General features: G+C 39.4%; 1 protein-coding gene across 1 annotated transcript in view; it reads right to left on the bottom strand.

Annotated features, from left to right (window-relative positions):
* Positions 1 to 19,618, bottom strand: part of stab1 (stabilin 1) — a 94,283-nt gene that overhangs the window by 11,590 nt on the left and 63,075 nt on the right. The window contains exons 55-64 of the mRNA XM_042405492.1: positions 19,412 to 19,574; positions 18,508 to 18,657; positions 14,509 to 14,613; positions 12,790 to 12,903; positions 10,609 to 10,741; positions 10,390 to 10,450; positions 7,917 to 8,061; positions 6,735 to 6,868; positions 3,723 to 3,888; positions 1,513 to 1,619 (exon numbers count right to left, since the gene is read on the bottom strand). Of these exons, the coding sequence (XP_042261426.1) occupies positions 1,513 to 1,619; positions 3,723 to 3,888; positions 6,735 to 6,868; positions 7,917 to 8,061; positions 10,390 to 10,450; positions 10,609 to 10,741; positions 12,790 to 12,903; positions 14,509 to 14,613; positions 18,508 to 18,657; positions 19,412 to 19,574 (1,278 nt within the window). The remainder of the gene's footprint in view (positions 1 to 1,512; positions 1,620 to 3,722; positions 3,889 to 6,734; positions 6,869 to 7,916; positions 8,062 to 10,389; positions 10,451 to 10,608; positions 10,742 to 12,789; positions 12,904 to 14,508; positions 14,614 to 18,507; positions 18,658 to 19,411; positions 19,575 to 19,618) is intronic.

The following is a 19,618-nucleotide window of genomic DNA, read 5'->3' as shown; positions in this document are numbered from 1 at the left end:
GCCAAAGAACATGAAAAGAAGCCTGATGAATATTGGTGGCACATTCTTCGGTCAAATTTATTTTGATCAAACCAAAATAAATTAGTTTGGATCAGATGGGGTCCAGCATGTTTGTTGTGGACCTGGTCAGGACTACCACAGTGACTGCATAGTGCCAGCCATGAAACATGGAGGTGGGAGTGCGCCGATATGGGTCTGCATGAGTGCAAAAGGCGTGGGGGAGATGACATTTATAGATGGCACGATGAATGCAAGTTTGTACCCAAATACTGAATGAAAAGACGACTCCTGGTCTCAAGAAGGTTGGCAGAACAGGAATTTTCCAACATGACAGTGATCCCAAACATACTGCAAAAATCACACAAGAGTTTTTAAAGAAGAAAAAAGTGAAAACTATAACCTGGCCAAGTATCTCCCCTGACCTGAATCCAATAGAACACCTTTAGAGTATTTTAAAGAGGAAAGTAGAGCAACAAAATCCCTCCAGCAAAGAGCAGCTGAAAAGAATCATATGTGAAGAACGGCAGAACATCTCTCCATATATCTGTGTAAGACTGGTATCATCCATGCCCATGAGGATTGAATCAGTCATCAGAAACAAAGGTGGGCATACCAAATATTGAAAAATAAAAGAATGGAGTTTCACTAGTGAAGGGTGTGCTGACTTTTGCTGCGGTTTGTTCTTAAATATGAACCTTTTATATTAGTTTAATTAGTCAGAATTGGCTGAATTCTTCTTGGGTATTGTCTAAAAACAATGTAATTTGTAATTATGTAACATCTCAGTGATATTGACCGGGGATGTACTCAGTTTTGTTATATACTGTATTTACAGTAAGTCAAGAAATTGACCATTTATGGCTAATTATTATAGACCTGTCTGAAAAGAATCCACCATAAATAACTAATCTCCCATTAAAGACACTGAAATAAAAATACATTTTCCCAGTTATAATCTTGTGTCCTTGTGTTATCTCTCATTTTGCCAAAAAAATAATTTCAGAGTATTTGTATATCAAAATCCCAGCCTTTCCCCATCCTGTAAAATGTTTTCAGATGTTTGATGACTCATCTTGAACTCAGGGGTTTTTACAAAAATGTATCCAATTAAAATGTGATTTTGGGCGACTAGCTAACATCATATAAAACCACACAGGTTAAAGAAGCAGATCAGTATCACAAGGGGAAGTGTGTTTTACATCAATGAGGAAAAAAACCCTTTGTTTTCATTCCAAAAGAATGTGGTTGAGGTCTTAATTTATTCCTCCTCCTGATCTAAAAACACGGGTGAGGGAGGTGTGTGTGCAGGCCAACAGAATCAGATTTGATTGGATGACCTGAAAACTGAAAATACTGAAAGAACTTATAATAAACCAGAATTATCTTTAAAAGGGGACTTATTATGCACATTTCCATGTCTATATTTATATTCTGGGGCTTCACTGGAATATCTTTGCATGATTTACAGATATGTCCCCTTTCGCAACTAAATGGTCTAACTGTCACACTCACCTTGTAAAAGATGGAGATGTTACTGTACGTTGCAAGGACGTTGGTCAGGACGCCGTTACAAAAGTCTCCGTTTCCGACGTAACCAGTAGGACACACACACGACACATCTGCACACACAGACACACACATACATGTTAATATCACTAGGAATACTTTTCACATACCAGGGTTATCAGAGGTTTGTTTTCTGTTTGTACAGCATAATGTGTGTCCTCATGTTTGGAGTTTTAAGTCTGATGTTGTGTCTCAACTTTGTCATTTGACATGTTTTCTGTAGATTTGACCAGAAGCGAGGATTGTATTGTATTTTGCAGTTGTTTGGTGAACACCACTGCCATCCATCAATCCACCAGACTTTAATATACTGGAAACTCCCACAACAGTGAAATAAATTGAGATTGATGTTAAACTATTTCACAATAATTGAATTCATTGATCTGTTGGAAATTTAAAGTGTATCAAAGCCCAGAGGACCACACATTTTTTAAATTTACTTTATAATTCTGTTCCTGACAAAGTCTGATATGTTGGATTTTTATAAATACAGTGCATTACAGTGTTGTCAAGAAACCAAACTAAATATCATTGAACATGTTTCAAGATTTTCGGACATAAAAGACAAAATATTTAATCCATTAATTAAAAAAATAGGTGACAGAATAAACAATAATGAAAATCATGATTACTTGCAGCCCTGGATTATATAGCAAATCCAAACCGCCTGTTTACCTCTGAGTGATAAATTAAATCCACACAGAGCTCTGTGACGCTGCAACAAAATAAATAAAACATTGACATAATGTTCAGGAACTAAAATGTCCACTGATAAAACCAGATGGGAGAACAATTTTCATTTATTTTTTATTGTATGTATACCAAAATATTTTCATATATCATACAAGCAGGTAGCTTTGGGTCTGAAAAGTGAAGCCACTGCAGAAGTGACTTAAACCTGCATTCTCTCTAATGGCCATCAGGGGGCGACTCCACTGGCTCCAAAAAGAAGTCGGATTGTATCGAAGTCTATGAGAAAATGACCCTACTTCTCACTTGATTTATTACCTCAGTAAACACTTTCCTACTGTGTTTATGGTCTCAATTGCTAGTTTCAAGTCTTCTTCAATACATCATGATGTTCATTTTGTAAATTATGGTCCCATTTAATTTAAATTTGACGATAAAGCAGTGTATGCTGTAGGGCGTGACTATGTTGTGATTGACAAGTCGCTAGCACGGCGACAATATTGGTTAGGTAACGTAACCATGGCGTAACCCGAGATTCACAGAGTATGGGCGTAACCATCACTATTTCAGTGTGTTTTCAGTTCATGAAAGTTAATTGCAACATTTTGGTCGCCTAAAAGTCTTGCTCAGCATTTGGTTGTACTAACTAGTGAAAATTAGTGTTAGCATTAGCATTATCACAGTAAACCAAAGACTGTAAATGCACTGTGCTAACCAAGCTAGCAGCTAGCAGCTAGCGTTAGGGTCAGCTCCACCCTCTCGTCCAAATATGGTCACCTCAGGTCACTTCTGGCTCTAAAAATCCAAGATGGCGACGGTCAAAACGCCGAACTCAAGGCTTCAAAATGGGAGTCCACAAACCAATGGGTGATGTCACAGTGGCTATGTCCATTATCTTTTACAGTCTATGATATCATATCATACAGCATATTGTATTATATTATCATCATTTTATATTATATGTTCTTTCTAGGAAAACTGGTCAAATGGTCATGCAGTACGGTAATGAAATTTGAATTTATTTTGAAAACAATTAAATGGACAAGATGGTATCTTTTTAATTAAACCGTTTATAATTTTCAGCAAATTCCATAGATAAAATGAAATTAGCTAATTAAAATATCTATATTACAATTCTTTAGTTGGGCTGCAGAATAAAAAAGCAAATAATTATTTTTAAAACCTAGAAAAAAGAAATGATTTGAATCTGTACATTTTCAAATTAATTTTTTCCTCCTACATATTATTTTATTTCTGTTGAATGTGAAGAGGTTCCTGTAGTATCCTTTTTACCTTTTTTGGGTAATGTTATAATTTCCTGGCACTCCACTTTTTGTTCTTATACATTTTTATACTGTATTTTATTGTGCTTTGAATTTGAGTTTGTGTTTTGAATTTGATTGCTTTAACTAAAGAGGGAGATGTTTCCACTGATCTGTCAGCTTCTGTCTGTGCTTCCATATTACCTTTGACCCTGTAGCAGTAGGCGTCATACTTGCTGGTCGGGTCCACAGGGTCTTTGTAGAGGACCAGCCCCACGTGGTTGTCTCCACACTTGACGGAGGGGAAGCGGGTTGGGTACCCCACCTTTCCCCCTTCAAGCCAGCCGGCCACGCACAGATGCATCCCCAGCTGTCAGGACCAGAGAAAAACAACCACAGCAGGATAAGTGATTGATCACAAATCCCAGCATGCACTGCTGTGGTCGGGACAGGTGAAATACAATAAATACTTCACAATTAACTGGAAGAGGTTGTTATAACGTGGCTGTGAATTCTGTGTATCAACAGAAATATTTCCAGATGTTTAAAGATCAATTTAGACGGATTGATTGACAGTCTCAGATGTTCAGTTTTCTGTCCTGTTTGTTATTTAGCAGGATATCAAAAAGTATCTGGAAGTAAAGCTGCTCATGTATGAAGAATGACCCACAGGATGTTGGTGTTCGTGTGTAAAGAGGAGGACAACATCTGATAACACACACAAACCTCATCTTGGATGATCCTTTTTCCATTAAGAGTCCAACTTCAAACACATTCCCTTATTCCAGGCATCTGCCGTAAAACCAAAGACTCCAAAACTGTTTCCCCCCAAAAATCTACTAAAAATCTGTCATGAATCTGATATGGATTGCAGGTCTTCATGGAATATTTTGTGCATGTTCATTTCCAAAAGGTTTTGTGTTTAAAGTATATCTCTGATGTTTATTACAGCAGCAATAATGTATGTCAGGATAACTTCTATTTCCACTGTAACTGACATGTCATGTTTGATTATTTAGTGGCATCAATAATGAAGATTCTGGGGAAACTACTCTCACAATTATATTCATTTATACATACAAAATATGGACGAGGGTCAACTCCCGTGGTCGATGCCCCTTTAATCCAAAACTATAACTGGTTCAGACATCTCTAGAGACTCCGCTAATAAAATCTTGGTCGTAATCTGGGTCAGACCGTACGATATAATTGTTCAGTCATTATATTATGTTTACATGGAAGGTCTTCTTACCAGAATTAATCTAATTCTCACGACTTCAGGTAGAAGGATTCCTAAATTTAAGGGATTAGATTTGTTTTATAATAATTGAACAAAATCTCCCAAGAATCAAACAAAAAATTAAAAAATAAATAAATACATTAAATTGAAAGTTAATAAAAATAATTCGAAACCAAAAAATGACCTAAAAGGCACTAACAGCTTACAATAAAACTATACATAAGTGCTACATTTGATTACAATATTCTACAATCTTCTTTCACTCAGGACTCCTGAATTTTTCAGTTTCGTTGCGCTTCCTGACCACCAACCTGTCCCTCAAAATGTATTTGGCCGATAGGGACGCATTCCTGTAACACCCACCCACATGAGAGCTTTGTGTCAGAACTGAAAAATTCAGCAGCAAAACTGTAAAAAGTGACAGCAAAACAGAATCCCGATCAGTGAAAGTGGAGAATACTGTGATCAAATGTAGCACTCAGGTCTGGTTTTATTGTAAGTTTTGTCTTAAAGGTTTTGGTTTCAAATTATTATTGTTATTATTTATGATTTTTTGTTTGATTTTGTTCATTTATTATGAAACAAATCTAATCCCATAAACTGTGATAGATATCTTAGTTGTCATTACATGTATTATGTATTTTCTTTATTTAAATCCATTGCTGATATTCCACGTGGGTTCAGTCATTGATCACTATCTTTCTCTCCCACCTTTGATTATCACTAACTGTGTCCTGACTGCACAAACCAACACATTATGATAATTCATTTCCTAATTTATTATCCTTGACAATTGATCTTCTCCACATGTGCATTAATTTGTTTGAGAGAAGTTGTCTTGACTCTTTCGTGCATGTAAATCTTTTAATATCAGAATCGCTGAAGTTCCCAAGAACTAGAAGAGCGAGTAGTGAACATATTCTTATATATATATATTCAGTAATGAAACAAGGTCAAACTACCCGTCATCGTCCATATCACCGAAATAATGTAAACACAGTTACTCTGGGGAATATAAATAACCCATGTTATGGCTGAATATCTTACAATATATCTGTCAAGCGTTGGTGGTGATATCCTCGGGTGAAATCCGACACTCAACTATAAATCAAAACCTACGCTGTCAGTATCTGCCGTAAACCCTTTGCCTGTATCCCTCACATATACTGCAGCAGCAATAATGTATGTCAGAATAACTTCTATTTCCACTGTGCTAGACGTGTCTGCCCTGTACTGCACTGTTACTGTCAACAAATCCTATGAAAAAGACCAAAACCGATTTGTAAGTCTGTTTCTCAATACTTGACTTTCCAACCTTATCTGTGGCTCTCAGACCCAAACCCTTTGGCTCCTACTGAAGACATAAAGCTTTAAAAACATCTCACGAATACACAGTTTAATTTAAAAAAAAAAAAAAAAAAAGGTTCAGTGATTTCAGGAAACAGCTGAACCAGTTTGGTGCTGTAGTGAGTATTTCTGGCAGCAGGACAGTGTGTGTGTGTGAGATTTGGTTAAAACTGTAATGACCTTGTCACCTAGTATAACGGTGATGTGTTTTTAATAGATTTTGGACAATAATGAAGCTCTATGGCACAAAGCAATAAGGCTTTGGATACACAGAAAATACTTGTTAGTTGGATCAATTCAATGTTTGATCTTGAAATGACAAAGTAAATAACATGCATTATGTAGATCTAAGCAAACATAAACTTACCCACCCAATTTTGGCAATTAATAGTATCTGGAATCAAAGTTGAATTTAAGTGGACTTAAATATTGAACATAAACTTAAAATAGTACACGCTGCTCCCACTCACACAGATGTTTAGGAGAGAACAGCTGTATTCTCCACTAAAACAACAGTCTTCATCTGCTCAAATTTTTTTTATATATAAATATCCTGTGTGTGTAAATATAGGTGAGGTGTATTGATCTGCCTGGTGTCTCTATGGAAACCCTTGCTGTAGGTGGTTTACCTGCTGCGCATCTCCCATCTGTTTGAGGTTGGCCAGCGTGGCGCCCTCGGCCTGGCAGGCGGCGTCTGCCTGACTGACGTTCATCTTGTACTTTCCCTCTGGAGAGCGCAGGTGGAACACTCCAGCTGTGTTGGCTGAGCGACAATAACCATGTTATCTTCACCATTACCTCTGGCTGCTGTACTTCTATACTGTTCAGTACAACAATTTAATCTCTGTGTGTGAAAACAACACACTGATACACTAATAAACTGACATGAAAAACTGCCACTAATTAAAAAATATACCACAACTGAGAAAAATCCTGGTCTCTGATTGGCTGTCAGGTGTTTGTTCCACTTGCTGTATTGAAAAGAAAGCTGCAGGATGTATCAACCTGTGAATTAGTGCATAACTAACCCTTATTCATAAGTACCAGGTACAGGCTGAGCCTTAACAAGCTCCATGTTTAATGAGCCTTAACGAGCTGTGGGTGTTACCTTCTGTATTCCAGCTCAGTGCTTGTTGGCATCTGTTTACCAGTCCCAGAAAAATCACTAATCAAATCTAGAGCTAATAAACAATGTCCTCCGTAAAATCACCATGGTAACATGAACACTACAAAAGGTCAGCTGCTGTGGAATTAACAGTTACTATAGCAACTGCAATAGAGTAGGACTGTGGAGCCAACATGGCTCCCGGTCAGTAGGAGCAACACAACACATGATTACACAGCAGGTACTGGCTCATTTCAGATGTGTTACCATGGTAACACGATGGCGCTACAAGACAGATATTACACAATCAGCTTGTAACATATGTGTTACCATGGTAATAAGTCATTGTGGATGTGTTACTATGGTAATAAAAGGCAGTAAATACAGGTATGTGCTACCATGGTAATAAGAGCCATTACGGATGTGTTACCACGCTAATAAAAGTAATTGCACATTTGTTACCATGGTAACAGAAGTGATTGCAGTGATGTGTTACTATGGTAATAGCTATGGAAACTGAAGTGATTGCAGATGTGTTATCATGGTAATAACCACTGTAATAAAAGTAATCGCAGATTTGTTACCATGGTGACAGAAGTGATTGAAGTAATGTGTTACTATGGTAATAGCTACGGCAATTGAAGTGATTCCAGATATTTTATCATGATAATAACCAATGTAATAAAAGTCATTGCAGAATCGTTACCATGGTAATGCAGGTCCTTGCAGGTGGCCACAGGGTCACAGTCTCCATTGTTTTCCAGGCAGCGGTCAACAGGAGGCACCACCTTCTCCAAACACTGGACTCCATTACCCACGTATCCCGGCAAACATTCACACTCACGCTCATTCTGGAGGAAACAGATTATGTGATCCGGTTAAAGCGTTGTGTTTGGATGCAGGTGCTCATGGTGTCATATTTCTGTCTGTCCTGCTGTTTTACTGGGTGACCTTTTTTATTTTTTAAGTATTTAAGTCCGTGTGATGTCATAAAAGAAACCTTGAGGCTGATTTATTAGTTCAGCTGCTTCATGTCAGAACGAGAAATCAATACAGTTTTAATGAGATTAAATGTGAGATAAAGCTCTTTCATTATTGCACTGCCACTCAAGTCATGCTCTCCGTGTCCTGGATCTTTGTCAAACAAATATTCACATAGAAAAAAAAAGCCTGTTAACCCAGTTATGGAAAGTCCGACGTCAGCAGCCTGTTGCTTTGTGTTACTTCACACACAGCTTCGTGTGAATGTAGTGGGAGTTACACTATAACTTTGTAAAAACATGTTGCACCATACATGTTAGTGACAATGTGGAGTTAAAATAGAACTTTACATTAAGCAAATGTAAGTGTGACTTTCAGGACAGAATTATTATTTTACCACAAAGATATTTTTCCGGAGACTTTTGTTGTTGTTGTTGTTTTAATTTACAATCATATTTATGTGTGACACAGCCATTCTTAATTTAGTAAAAAAACAAATCAGCAATCAGTAATGGATATTTAAATATTATTGAGGTGATGTTAAACACACGTATAATATATTAGCTAGTTTACACGTGATGGCATACATTACTTTCTCTTTTTTGAATACAAAAAGTCTATTGTAGATCTCTCACTTGCTGTGTCTGTTTCTCCCCTTGAATCTGAACGTTGAGCTGGAATAAACATCTCTGTAACAATGTTTTGGTTACGACTGACTCATTTTTTTCATAGTGTCGGTAGAGCTGGTGTCACTGAACAACGTGGCGAGTTTATTGTGAAACTAACTTGTTGCAACATAACGGTATTGACTTTACTCTCAAACTTAAGAACACACTTATGTCGAGCTGGTGCATCAGGCTCTTGGTTACTGCAGAAAGACTAATAATCAGATGACTGAAGTGCATTAAAACACAGAGACCAAAAGACTGTGTGGGGAGGATCCTCCCCCCCAGCTTTTGAATTCCACTAAGAGATAACTGTGGGTTTGAATAGACCTTTTCAGAGACTGCAAGAATCTGCCAAGTGGCCTTCTCACCTCTCATAATAAAGGTGTCAGAATTAACATTGGCCAGAGAAGGAACCAGCATTCTCAGCCCCGGAGAGACCAATGCTTTGACGTGATAATAAAATGAATAGCAGGACGTGGAACCACTTAACGACCTTTTGGGTCATCTTTGTTGTGGATCACAGGGGAAGGAACCATTTCCACTCAAGACAAAATAAAAGAGGAAGAGAGACTAGTGTTTAATTTGAGACTGAATACTTTTCACATCAGGAAAATTACCAGAATTAAACGAATAATGGCCTTCAGTCTCTTTCTCTTCCCTCATCTCTGTCTTACACACACACACATACAAACACACACTTCTCCCTCCCCTTCAGCTCTTTCTTATCACAACAAGCTCAGATCGTAAATTGGCCTCTATTCCTTTCATGACTTTCCAATGTATTTCTCCTTGTTCAGCACACATCTGAATTAATGTGAATTAGCTGTCCAACTATTTAGTAATTCGGTTAATATTTCTCAGTAAATGTTTTCATGAAAAATAGTTCAACTCCCATATCTGTGTGATATAAATTGACAGGGGATGTATAATGCACATTTCCAGGACTATACTGATATTCTGGGGCTCTACTGGAATATCTTTGCATGATTTACAGTTCAAAAATCTCCTTGTTTATCTTATACTGGCTCTTTATGCAGCCCCTCAGTTCAGCCTCTGTCTGAAAGAGGCTGTTTTTAGCTCCTGTCTCTTTAAGGCCCCCCTCCTGATGAGCCTACTCTGTTCTGATTGGTTAGCTTCTGCCTCTCAGCTGACTTCTGGCAGTATCAACTTCTCAAATACATCCGTACATGTTTGAGCCCCAAATCTGATCCGAAACATGTGAGTGGACAATGTGAACAACACACGCAACGACCTTCACAACAACCTTAGCAGCAAAGGCTACGGAACGGATGGCTGTTTGTGGGCATTTGCAAACAATCTGACATCATCACGAGGAGGAAGTAGAGGTGACATTGAAAGCGAAGTGTTCAGAGCAGGCTGAAGCCCTGGATTTTTACATATGTTCATCTCAAGTTTTTGGAAGATTAACATAGACATCTGGCATAAATAAAAATGACAGAAAATCCCCAAAAGCATAATATATCCCCTTTGAAGAAAAATAATAAATGTGCTGTGAGGGTTTTTACTCACCGGACCGGTGAACTTGCAGGTGGCAAAGTCACTGCAGCCGCCATTTTCCTCTTCAACACATCTGGACAGAAAAACAGCACAACGTCACATCTCTGACATGGACGTCTTGCATTAATATTAAATCATCTTTGATAAAAAAAAAAAAAAAAAAAAAGGAAACCACAAAAGCAAATTTAATTCAGAAAATAAATGACAGACAGCTGTAAAGGCCAAGCCCACCTGTTGATGGGCTCGCAGGAGTAGCCGTCTCCTTGGTAATTGCTCTGACAGGTGCAGTTGACGAGCAGTCCCGTCTGGTTACAGTCTGCTCTCTGGTGACAGCCGCCGTTATACTCAGAGCAGAGATCTGGAGCTGCAGCGAGTTTAATAAAACTGTCATTTGATCTGCTCACATGGTGGACTTCATGTCAGGAGAGAAACATGACAGCATCTCTTCTGGAAATGTGCCGTCTTCATATTTACACATCCTTCTTATTATTATAGTAGTATATTGAGAGCAAAGAGGAATATGGGATTTCTGATATCTATACACACACATGTCAAATTTTACACCTCAGATAACTGCCAAACATAGATCATGTCTTCTTCCTTGTTATTTTCTTTCAAATGTATTAAATATTTCTAAACATCTAATAATTAAAGAGGATAAAAACCTAAGGAAAATGTGTTCTCTATATAGGTTTTGATATATTTTGGTTTGTCTCTGTACTCTATCACATTGTTTGGATTTTCATCTTGAAGGGTGTTTGAGGGTTTGAGTTCCCAGTTTTAGGTCAATGCAGCAGGACAATAACAACACCTGACGTAAGCGAGCCGCCGTTCTCACCACTGTTGTGGATATTTTTAGCGATGGTCAGCAGTGGAGAGAGGCGTACACAAGACTTTTGATGTCTCAATGCTGAAAATGTTTATTGAAAGCACTTGGCCAAGTGGAGAACCAAAAACAGTAAACACCAGAGTGTTTTGCTCCGATGCTGTCTCTTTCTGTTCTGCCCTCTGAAGGTCCGAGTCCTAGTCTTTATCAGCCTACAATATGAAAAATTAGTCTGATTGGTTCACTCGTTTCTAAACAAGGGACAGTTTAAGTCACGTTGCATGTAATTTCAGCAGTTTTGGTTTGAGCATCTGACTGTGTCATCCACCCATCTGTGTTGTTTAAGGGAAGCCTCCTCTGACCTTGGTAACCATGGAAATGCTGATATACCCTCTATCAGAGAGGTTTTTCTGCCTTCCCTAAAACATCACGGACAGCTGAAGTCTCAAGGAGAAAATATCTTAATCTCTGATTAAGAATTACAGTGGGACCTCAAAGCCAAGCTTGACCCAATGTAACCCAATTTGTAACCTCTAAAGATGGAAAATTGCATAACAACCACCATCTAGCGCAGCAACACTGAGTGTCCTGACAAGCTGTATCGTTATCTGGTATTGAATTAGACTGTAAGTGGCAGCTGAGAGGATCATATGGGTCTCTCTCCTCTCCATCCAGTACGCCCATCTATACCAAGGTGATGTCCTAGACGGAGATGTTTATGAAAGACCTCCACCTTCCCACCTGACTCAGACTGTTTGACCCCCTGCTGTCTGCAGCAAATCAAAAACCACCAGGATGAGCTTCACACTCCTTACAGCCACCCAGCACTCAAAACACACCTCAGTTAACAAACAGAAACACACATACAAACCTTCTCATGTTGCATATTTGTGTTGCTACTTTGTATGTGTGAATGTATCGTGTTTTATCTTTTTGCTCTGCTATATGTACTCAATTTGAACAAATTATACATGTTTATTGCACTTAGATGTTTTTATGTTTTGTCTGAGAGACAATATTTCACTAAGCTGCATTTTCTATGGTTGAACTAATAAATTAAAACCATCTGATCATGTGTTTCACGGCTAAAGATCACACTGAAAACAACAGAAAGCAGGAAATGAATCTGGCTGCAGTCCAGAGCCGACGGAGCATCACAGAGAAGATATTGAGTGTCTGATGATTTATTTAAGTTTATATGAGTTTGTCCTGTTATCTTTTGTCCCCTAAACTCCCTACGTAAACTCCCTAAAATTAGGTCTGATAGTCACTGTAACACACAATAGTCACTGTTTTCTTCATCTGAAGGAGGACAAAAGTTTAAAGTTGTTTATTTGAGCCACAGCAGAGGCGGGTGATCTAACATCCTGCAGCACGCAATCAGCCTTTAAATTGTGATTAAATTTTGATTAAATTTTTCCACAGAACTTTATACTCTGTTTGCAGTTTCTGTCTTTTGTATCTGCAAAGCAACAATTCTAATCATTTTTGGCATATGATATATATGATAGCTTGATGTGTCTTGTTGTAATGTTGCTGCTTTAACTCACTGTCATCGTGTGGACTTAAGACTGCAGAAAACTCACGTTCTGAAGTGCAGAAGGTGCCGTTCCCCTGAAACCCAGATTTACACTGACAACCAACACCTGGCATACAGTCGGCCTGAGCGTGGCACTGCCGGCACTCCTCTGGGATCTCGTCTGGACAGCAACGGACAGATGATTCATCAGAGGAGGAAGTTACAAAAGGTAAACAGTAAACTGTAAAATAAAACTAAATAAAAGTGAAATCATGTTTGGAAATGTTCCAAAGTTAATATAATCAACATGTCTGTATCACATGAATCAACTACAAAGCACTTCTGCATCTACACTTGGATCAAAATACATACATATGTATCATGCTGATTGGCTGATGATACCTAAATCCTGTCAGGGAGTATTAGTACTGTGTACAAAGACAAATACTGAGCAGTCATGAGTTACAGCTTTTGAAATGTATCATGTTGCTGTAACGCCACCTGTAGGTGAAATGAAACATTTAAGGAGTTGAAGCGTTAGCTGATGCGTCAGTTGAATGTTAATTTATGATGAAGTTAAATCTCAGTCTGATCAAAAGCACTAAAAGCAGTTGAACTGTCAGTTGAGGAGTAATAGATGAAAGCACTTGAACTGTACAGCTCAAGAGTAAGTGATGAAAGCAGTCAAACTGTCAGTTAAAGAGGAAGCGATGAAAGCAATTGAACTCTCATTTGAAGATGAAGAGAAAAAAGCAGCAGAAACTGCAGGTGACGAGGAAGCACCGGAGATAATTCAGTGTGCTTTTAAAACATTAAAGTGTCAGTTGCAAGAAATAACAGCAATTAGTCTATTTTGAAGTGTTTTTTCTTTATTCCTTTCTAAAAATTTTAACCTAACAAAGAAAATATTAACTTATAATTTGTAGGAGAAGCGATAAAAAACTGTTTTGCAAAACTTCAAAATAGACAAGCTGTTGGTGGAAAGTTGCACATTAGTCTTTAACCAAGGAATCCTGGAAATAAAGAGGGTGTCCTGTTTTCTGTAGTGTTTTGTAAACAGCCACACAATGGCGCCAATCATCCAGACCCACAACAAAAAAGTAATCATTTGTTACTTGATCCATGGCCAAAATCATATATAATGATGATGATATATAAATCCTGCTTAAAGACAAACATAAATTCTGATGGAGGTAAAAGTTAAAGGATAAGTCTGGTGATATACTATATTTTTTGTTACTGTCAGTAAATGTGACCCGAACCAACAATGAAAAACAAGTATTGTGTATCCAAAGCCTGATATATCCTATTCCTGTGCCGTAGACTTCCATTGTTGTCCAAAAACTCATCAATGAGTCACACCGTTGCACTGGGTGACATGTTCCGTCTTTACCATGAACAAACACACTGCAGCTGATATAAAAAGTAAATACTCACTAGTACTAGCACCAAATGTGTATAAATCCGCCACTAAAAATAACCCAAAAAAATCATAAATTCCTCCTGTTTCAGTAACATTTACTAAAACAACTGTGGCAGGAAATGTTTGTGAAACATTTTCAAAGATTTACACCTTCAGTAGGAACAAACGGACTTGGGACTGAGAGCCACAGAAGGGTACAGAAGTCAGACAGTATTGAGATACATTGTCGGTTTTAGTCTTTTCATGGGATTTGTTGACAATAAGAAAAATATAGTTACATTAAGGAACACCAGATTTATCCTTTAAACATCCAGGATTCATATTAAATGTATTCAGGTCCTTACGTTCGGGAGGGAAACTTACCTTGTTTACTCTGGCAGCGATCGCCCTGCCAGCCCGGCTCACACACGCACTGTCCAGAACCTTCAATGCCCTCATCACACTTTCCCCTCTGACCACAGCTACAGACTGACAGAGACAGAGACAGAGAGAAAGAAAAACGTGACTCAACCTTCCTGACTCTGACAATCTAACATAATCTTAGAATAGAGTTGTGAAGATGTAAGAAGTATTTCAGGCGTCTAGGGTTCCTCCATGTAATGTAAGGTATTAGGTGACACTTCATGAATCTGTCCTGGTTGAATCATCAGTACAAGCCTGTGGACATAAAACCTAAAAGAGTCAAGTTAAAGGATGGGTTCACAATTTTTCAAATGTGTCTTAAAACAACAATCAGGTGTCCATATGAGCATTAAAAGAGGTTTTCCTCACTGTAATCATGTGTGCGCCTGTTCATATGCTTTCAATGTAAGTGATGGAGGCCAAAATCCACAGCGTATCCAAACAATGATTCAAAATCTAATGTCTAGTGTGGCAGGCTGAGTGTGTTTGAGAGAGAGAGACCCATAGACGAGGCGGGAATCCAAGGTTAAAAAATGCAGAGCTGTTTTATTTTATTTTCATTTCTTTGTGGATTTCCTTTTCAGTGGGTATGTGGTTTAAGCTCTGCAAAGAGAGAGCAAAATTATTAACATCAAATCAATTCACTACAGAGATTGTGTGCGATAAAGATAAATCAAATGTTAAATAAGGAAATTCACCTATAGGATGCACACAACATGACTGAGGTCAAAAAGAAAGAACAAAGCAAGGATATATAGTCTCTCATTAGGGTGACGTGAGCGCACCTGAGGGGGTACTAGCTGTGCACCTGGATGGAAGTCTTCTACTTTGATCTCGTTCCAGGGTCTGTGTCATTCTTCCAACAGGCCATAGGGAGCAAGGAAGTTGGGGATCGACAATCATAATTTGTCCCTGTTTTAGGTTCTCCTCGTCTGTGTTCTAGTTTGGTCTTGGTTGCAGGTCTGGAAAGTGATGGCTGATAAAGCTTGCCCAGAAGTGATCGGCCAGGATTTGAATAAGATGCCAGCATCTTTTCCCAATCAGCTAGCTGCTTGCATGCACAACCTGGGGAAGCGAAGCATCCTGCCGCCTCATCAAAGGCAGATTTGGGGTAGCTTGGGCTGGTAGCTGAGAAACTGGGACTGATGATTGGGCTAGAAGATGGGGAGGTCGACCAGGAGGCAGGAAAAACAGACAGGGTCACTCGGGAAAGCAACTGGAAGGCAGGACAGACTGCCAGTGTCGCTCCGGAGGGCGACCAGGAGGCAGGACAGATGGGCAGACTCACTCTGGAGGTCGACCAGTTGGCTGGAGTGCAGGACTGGAGTCTGGCAGCTGGAAGACAGACAGGTGAGCCAGTGTAGCCAGGAAAACAGGAGGCTGCTGCAGCACGGGAACTGAAGACAGCTGCGGCTCAAGAACTGGAGACAGCTGCAGCTCAGGCTCAGTGGACCATTGAGGCTCTGGTTGTGAAAGATGAGGGGGCACTGGAAGTCACGGCACCAAGTGAATGAGAAGATGACAGAACCTGAGAGAGGCTACAACTCATACGGATCTCCCCAGTCGAGTCAGAATGTTTCAACAAGTAAAGAAGAAAGGAGTTTAGCTTTTTCCAGATCTCATTCGGGTTGCCTAAGCTTCCTTACCCTGGAAATGTGGTTTGTGAGACACTCGTGGCTTCCGACAGCCTAACGAGCCCGGTCATCAAGCCTCCTATGATAATTTTCTGCCTCCTCTTCCTCATGCTGCTGTCGGCGTAGTTCACCCAGCTCTGATATCTCAGCTGCTCCTCCAAAGCTGCTGACTGCACAGGATTGAGTGCCTCTTTCAAAGCTTGACTTGATCTCTGGCCGCGGGACGAAGAAGAACTGCTGACTGAAGCTTCTCTCCCTTGTGTGGGTTCAGGTTTTGATCACATTGCTTGCTTATGAAGCCACATCACTTACATTGTAAATGCATTATGAAGGGATCTTCTAATGCTCAGTATGAACAGTTGGATTATGGCAAGTAAAACCTATTTCAATGTTTATTTGTGCACCTGACTTTTTTTAAGACAGACTTGGAAAATTGTGAACCCATCCTTTAACTACGACTCTCAAGGTGCATTTCAGTAACAAACATCCAATCACAGAGCTTCAAATTCTGTCATGTGCTCCACTAATGTCAAGCTTAAACTAAAGATTGCATGTAAAAACCTGATAAGACATTCAGTTTGGGAGAAACTCAGTAACCACGGCAACGGGGCGTGTTGTGTTCATAACCGCAACGTTGAGTTTTGAATTCGCTACGGCTCTGATTCACACTTGAGAAGACTCCTACGTCTCTGAGTTGATTAAACATTGTGTAGATCATAAAAAAAGAATTTTGAAACCTAAACAGAAGATGATCAGCAGCTGTTTAATATTTCGTCTGCTGGGTGACTCTGACTGAAGACAGCTGGAAGCACACCCAGCTGTTTGATGGTGATTGTGGTGGCGTTGGAACGTTGCTATGGAGACAGACTGCTGAATAGCTGATAGAGGTGAGACTGTCTGCTGAGTTGAGATTTTATTGGGGATTGGGGGGAGGGGGATAAAGAGAAGTTCTCATGTGAACTGAGGCTACGGAGTCCACAGAGATACCGCGTGGAAAACAACAGGAACTATGATTGGTCAGCCTGGGCTTCGTTTGTTTTCTCCTACAGGTTTCTGATGCTGGTTGAGATTATTGAGCGTGAACACAACATGACTCAGGCTGAAGGAAGTTATCTTCTCCTTTACAGAAACACACGTCTAGCAAAGCAATCTTAAACTCATCTTTTTGCCTTAACCCGCAATTAGTTGCCTTTAAATTGATTTCTTCATGACCTTGTGCTGCACGGCGGGTCGCTTTCTGTCTCAATGAATTTATTAAGCACCGTCCTGCTGACGAGATTATTGATTAGTGCAACTGTTCTGATAACCATTGCATCTCTCTAACCTTCTGTTTGTTTGTTGCCCTCTCTCTTCTCTCCCTATTTTCTCCTCCTGTCCTCTCTCCTCTCTCAGGCACCTCTTGCTGGACCAGCACCCATCCTGGATCCGCTCTGCTTCCCCTGATGTTGGTGCCATTTTCTGAGGTTTTGGATCTGGTTCTCCATCCTGCAGGAGTTCAGCCTCACCTCATGTCCCTCTCTCTCTCTCTCTCTCTCTCTCTGAATGATGTCTTTATCCTCTTCTTTCTCCTGTGTGAATAACGTCTTTTCTTGTGTATGTGAATGGTGTGATGTGAGTCTCCCCTGTGTGCATGTGTAGTCTGCCCCCCTGCCAGGTCTCCATGGTGATGGATGTTGCGTGGCTCAGGTCCCACTCTGTTCTGGTGGCAACCGGAAGCTGCTTGGCGTCTTCTTCATCACATTCTTCATATATATTATAAATCCATTACAATTTTGTTATCCTGTTTAATGCTGTGTTTCTGTTATTTGCGTTCTGTTCTGTGTGTATTGATGATACAATCAGCCACTGGTGATATTTGTCATTTCAACCAGTGAAAGCAGCGTTCAGGAGCGGATAAAAATGAGAAGCTGCTACTCGAATGCTTTGCACATTGGTCTTTGCTGACAAAAGGAGATTTGATAAGAGATTGTTAACCTGGGTTTAACAAATCTGGATATTTGTTATCCAGCTTTTTTTCTTAAAAATGAAAACAATTAATTGATTATCAAAATAGTTGGAGATTGGAAACTAATCGGAAATTAATCGTGGCAGCTCTAAAGTTAATGACTGATCTCTGCTTCAAAAACTAATTTATGAAAAACAACAACGTATTTATATCTTTATGAATATATTCATCATTTTGCTATAAAAACCATCCACATGGAATAATATAACTTTATTCTAAAATGAAGTAATGAAGTAATAAAGTAATAAAGAAATAAAGTAATAAAGTAATGTCCTCTGAAAGGAGGAGGACCTTCAGTGTGTTTCACTGTCCATGCTGTACCTGTGCAGTTGGGGCCGTAGTGACCAATCTCACACAGTTCGCAGGCTTTTCCTCTGAAGCCATCGTGGCATTGACACCTTCCTGAACCACGCACATTATCATCACAGTCACCGTGGTTACCACAAGGAGCCTCCACGCCACCTGGACAAACTGAAACACACAGGAAAGGTGTGAAATTGATTCAAAAACAACACATTTAGATGAGGAGGGCTCCCCTGACAATTTTCCTAATTTTGCAAAGCCAGATATCCGTCTCACCAAGCTATTTGATGCTAATTAAGTGTAAAAGTTGGTAACTAAAGAGACAGTCTTGATCTTTGCCATGGCGGACCTTTTGATTTGTCAAATTACTTTAACAAAGCGTGCATTCCTGAGACACTTCAGTGCTACAGCAGGTCAAAATATCCGCTATGGAAAAGTTCAATAAAAATAGAGGGAAGATGTTCATAACCAACACAAAACCAAGCTGAGGTGTTTCTTCTGGAGGTAGACATTTTCACACTCATACCATCACATGACTGCCTCAGGTCAGGATTTGTTAATTCCAGCCTAAATTAAAACAGCACTTTGGTCCAAAGGAGAATATCTGCTCAGCTGCTGGCCAAATTTCCATTAAAATCAGGCCCCCCAGAATGATTTCTATTGGTTTTTTTGTGACCTCCTGACCTTTCATGCACGCAAGAAATATGTAAATCTAATGTGCAGATTGCCATGAAATGTTCTGATGCCGTTCTTGTTCTCCAGAGGATGAACACTTAATGACCCTGTGACCTTTCCTAACTGAACATTTTTAACATTTTCACCTCTACAACTGATAAGAATGAACAATGGAGCCTTAAGGGGACACAAGATTTTCTCCAGACCTTCCTTCCTTCCTTCCTTCCTTCCTTCCTTCTTTCCTTACCTTGACAGTCTCGACCGTAGTGGTTTTTGCAGCACTTATGGACCCAGGAGGGAGTCTGACAAACTTTCTTACAGCCCATCCGGTTGAAATGATCGTTTAGGTCAGAATACCAATTTGGGTATCCATACCTGGAGCGAAAGTTAAAACATCGCTCCCTTTTTCCCTGGAAGAAGGCAGAAATGACATTTATCTCTAACATAGCTCAGG

Source organism: Thunnus maccoyii, chromosome 3 (assembly GCF_910596095.1).
Source record: "Thunnus maccoyii chromosome 3, fThuMac1.1, whole genome shotgun sequence".
Lineage (NCBI taxonomy): Eukaryota > Metazoa > Chordata > Actinopteri > Scombriformes > Scombridae > Thunnus > Thunnus maccoyii.
The sequence above is the reverse complement of the archived record's forward strand: the minus strand, read 5'-3'. Positions and strand labels throughout refer to the sequence as shown.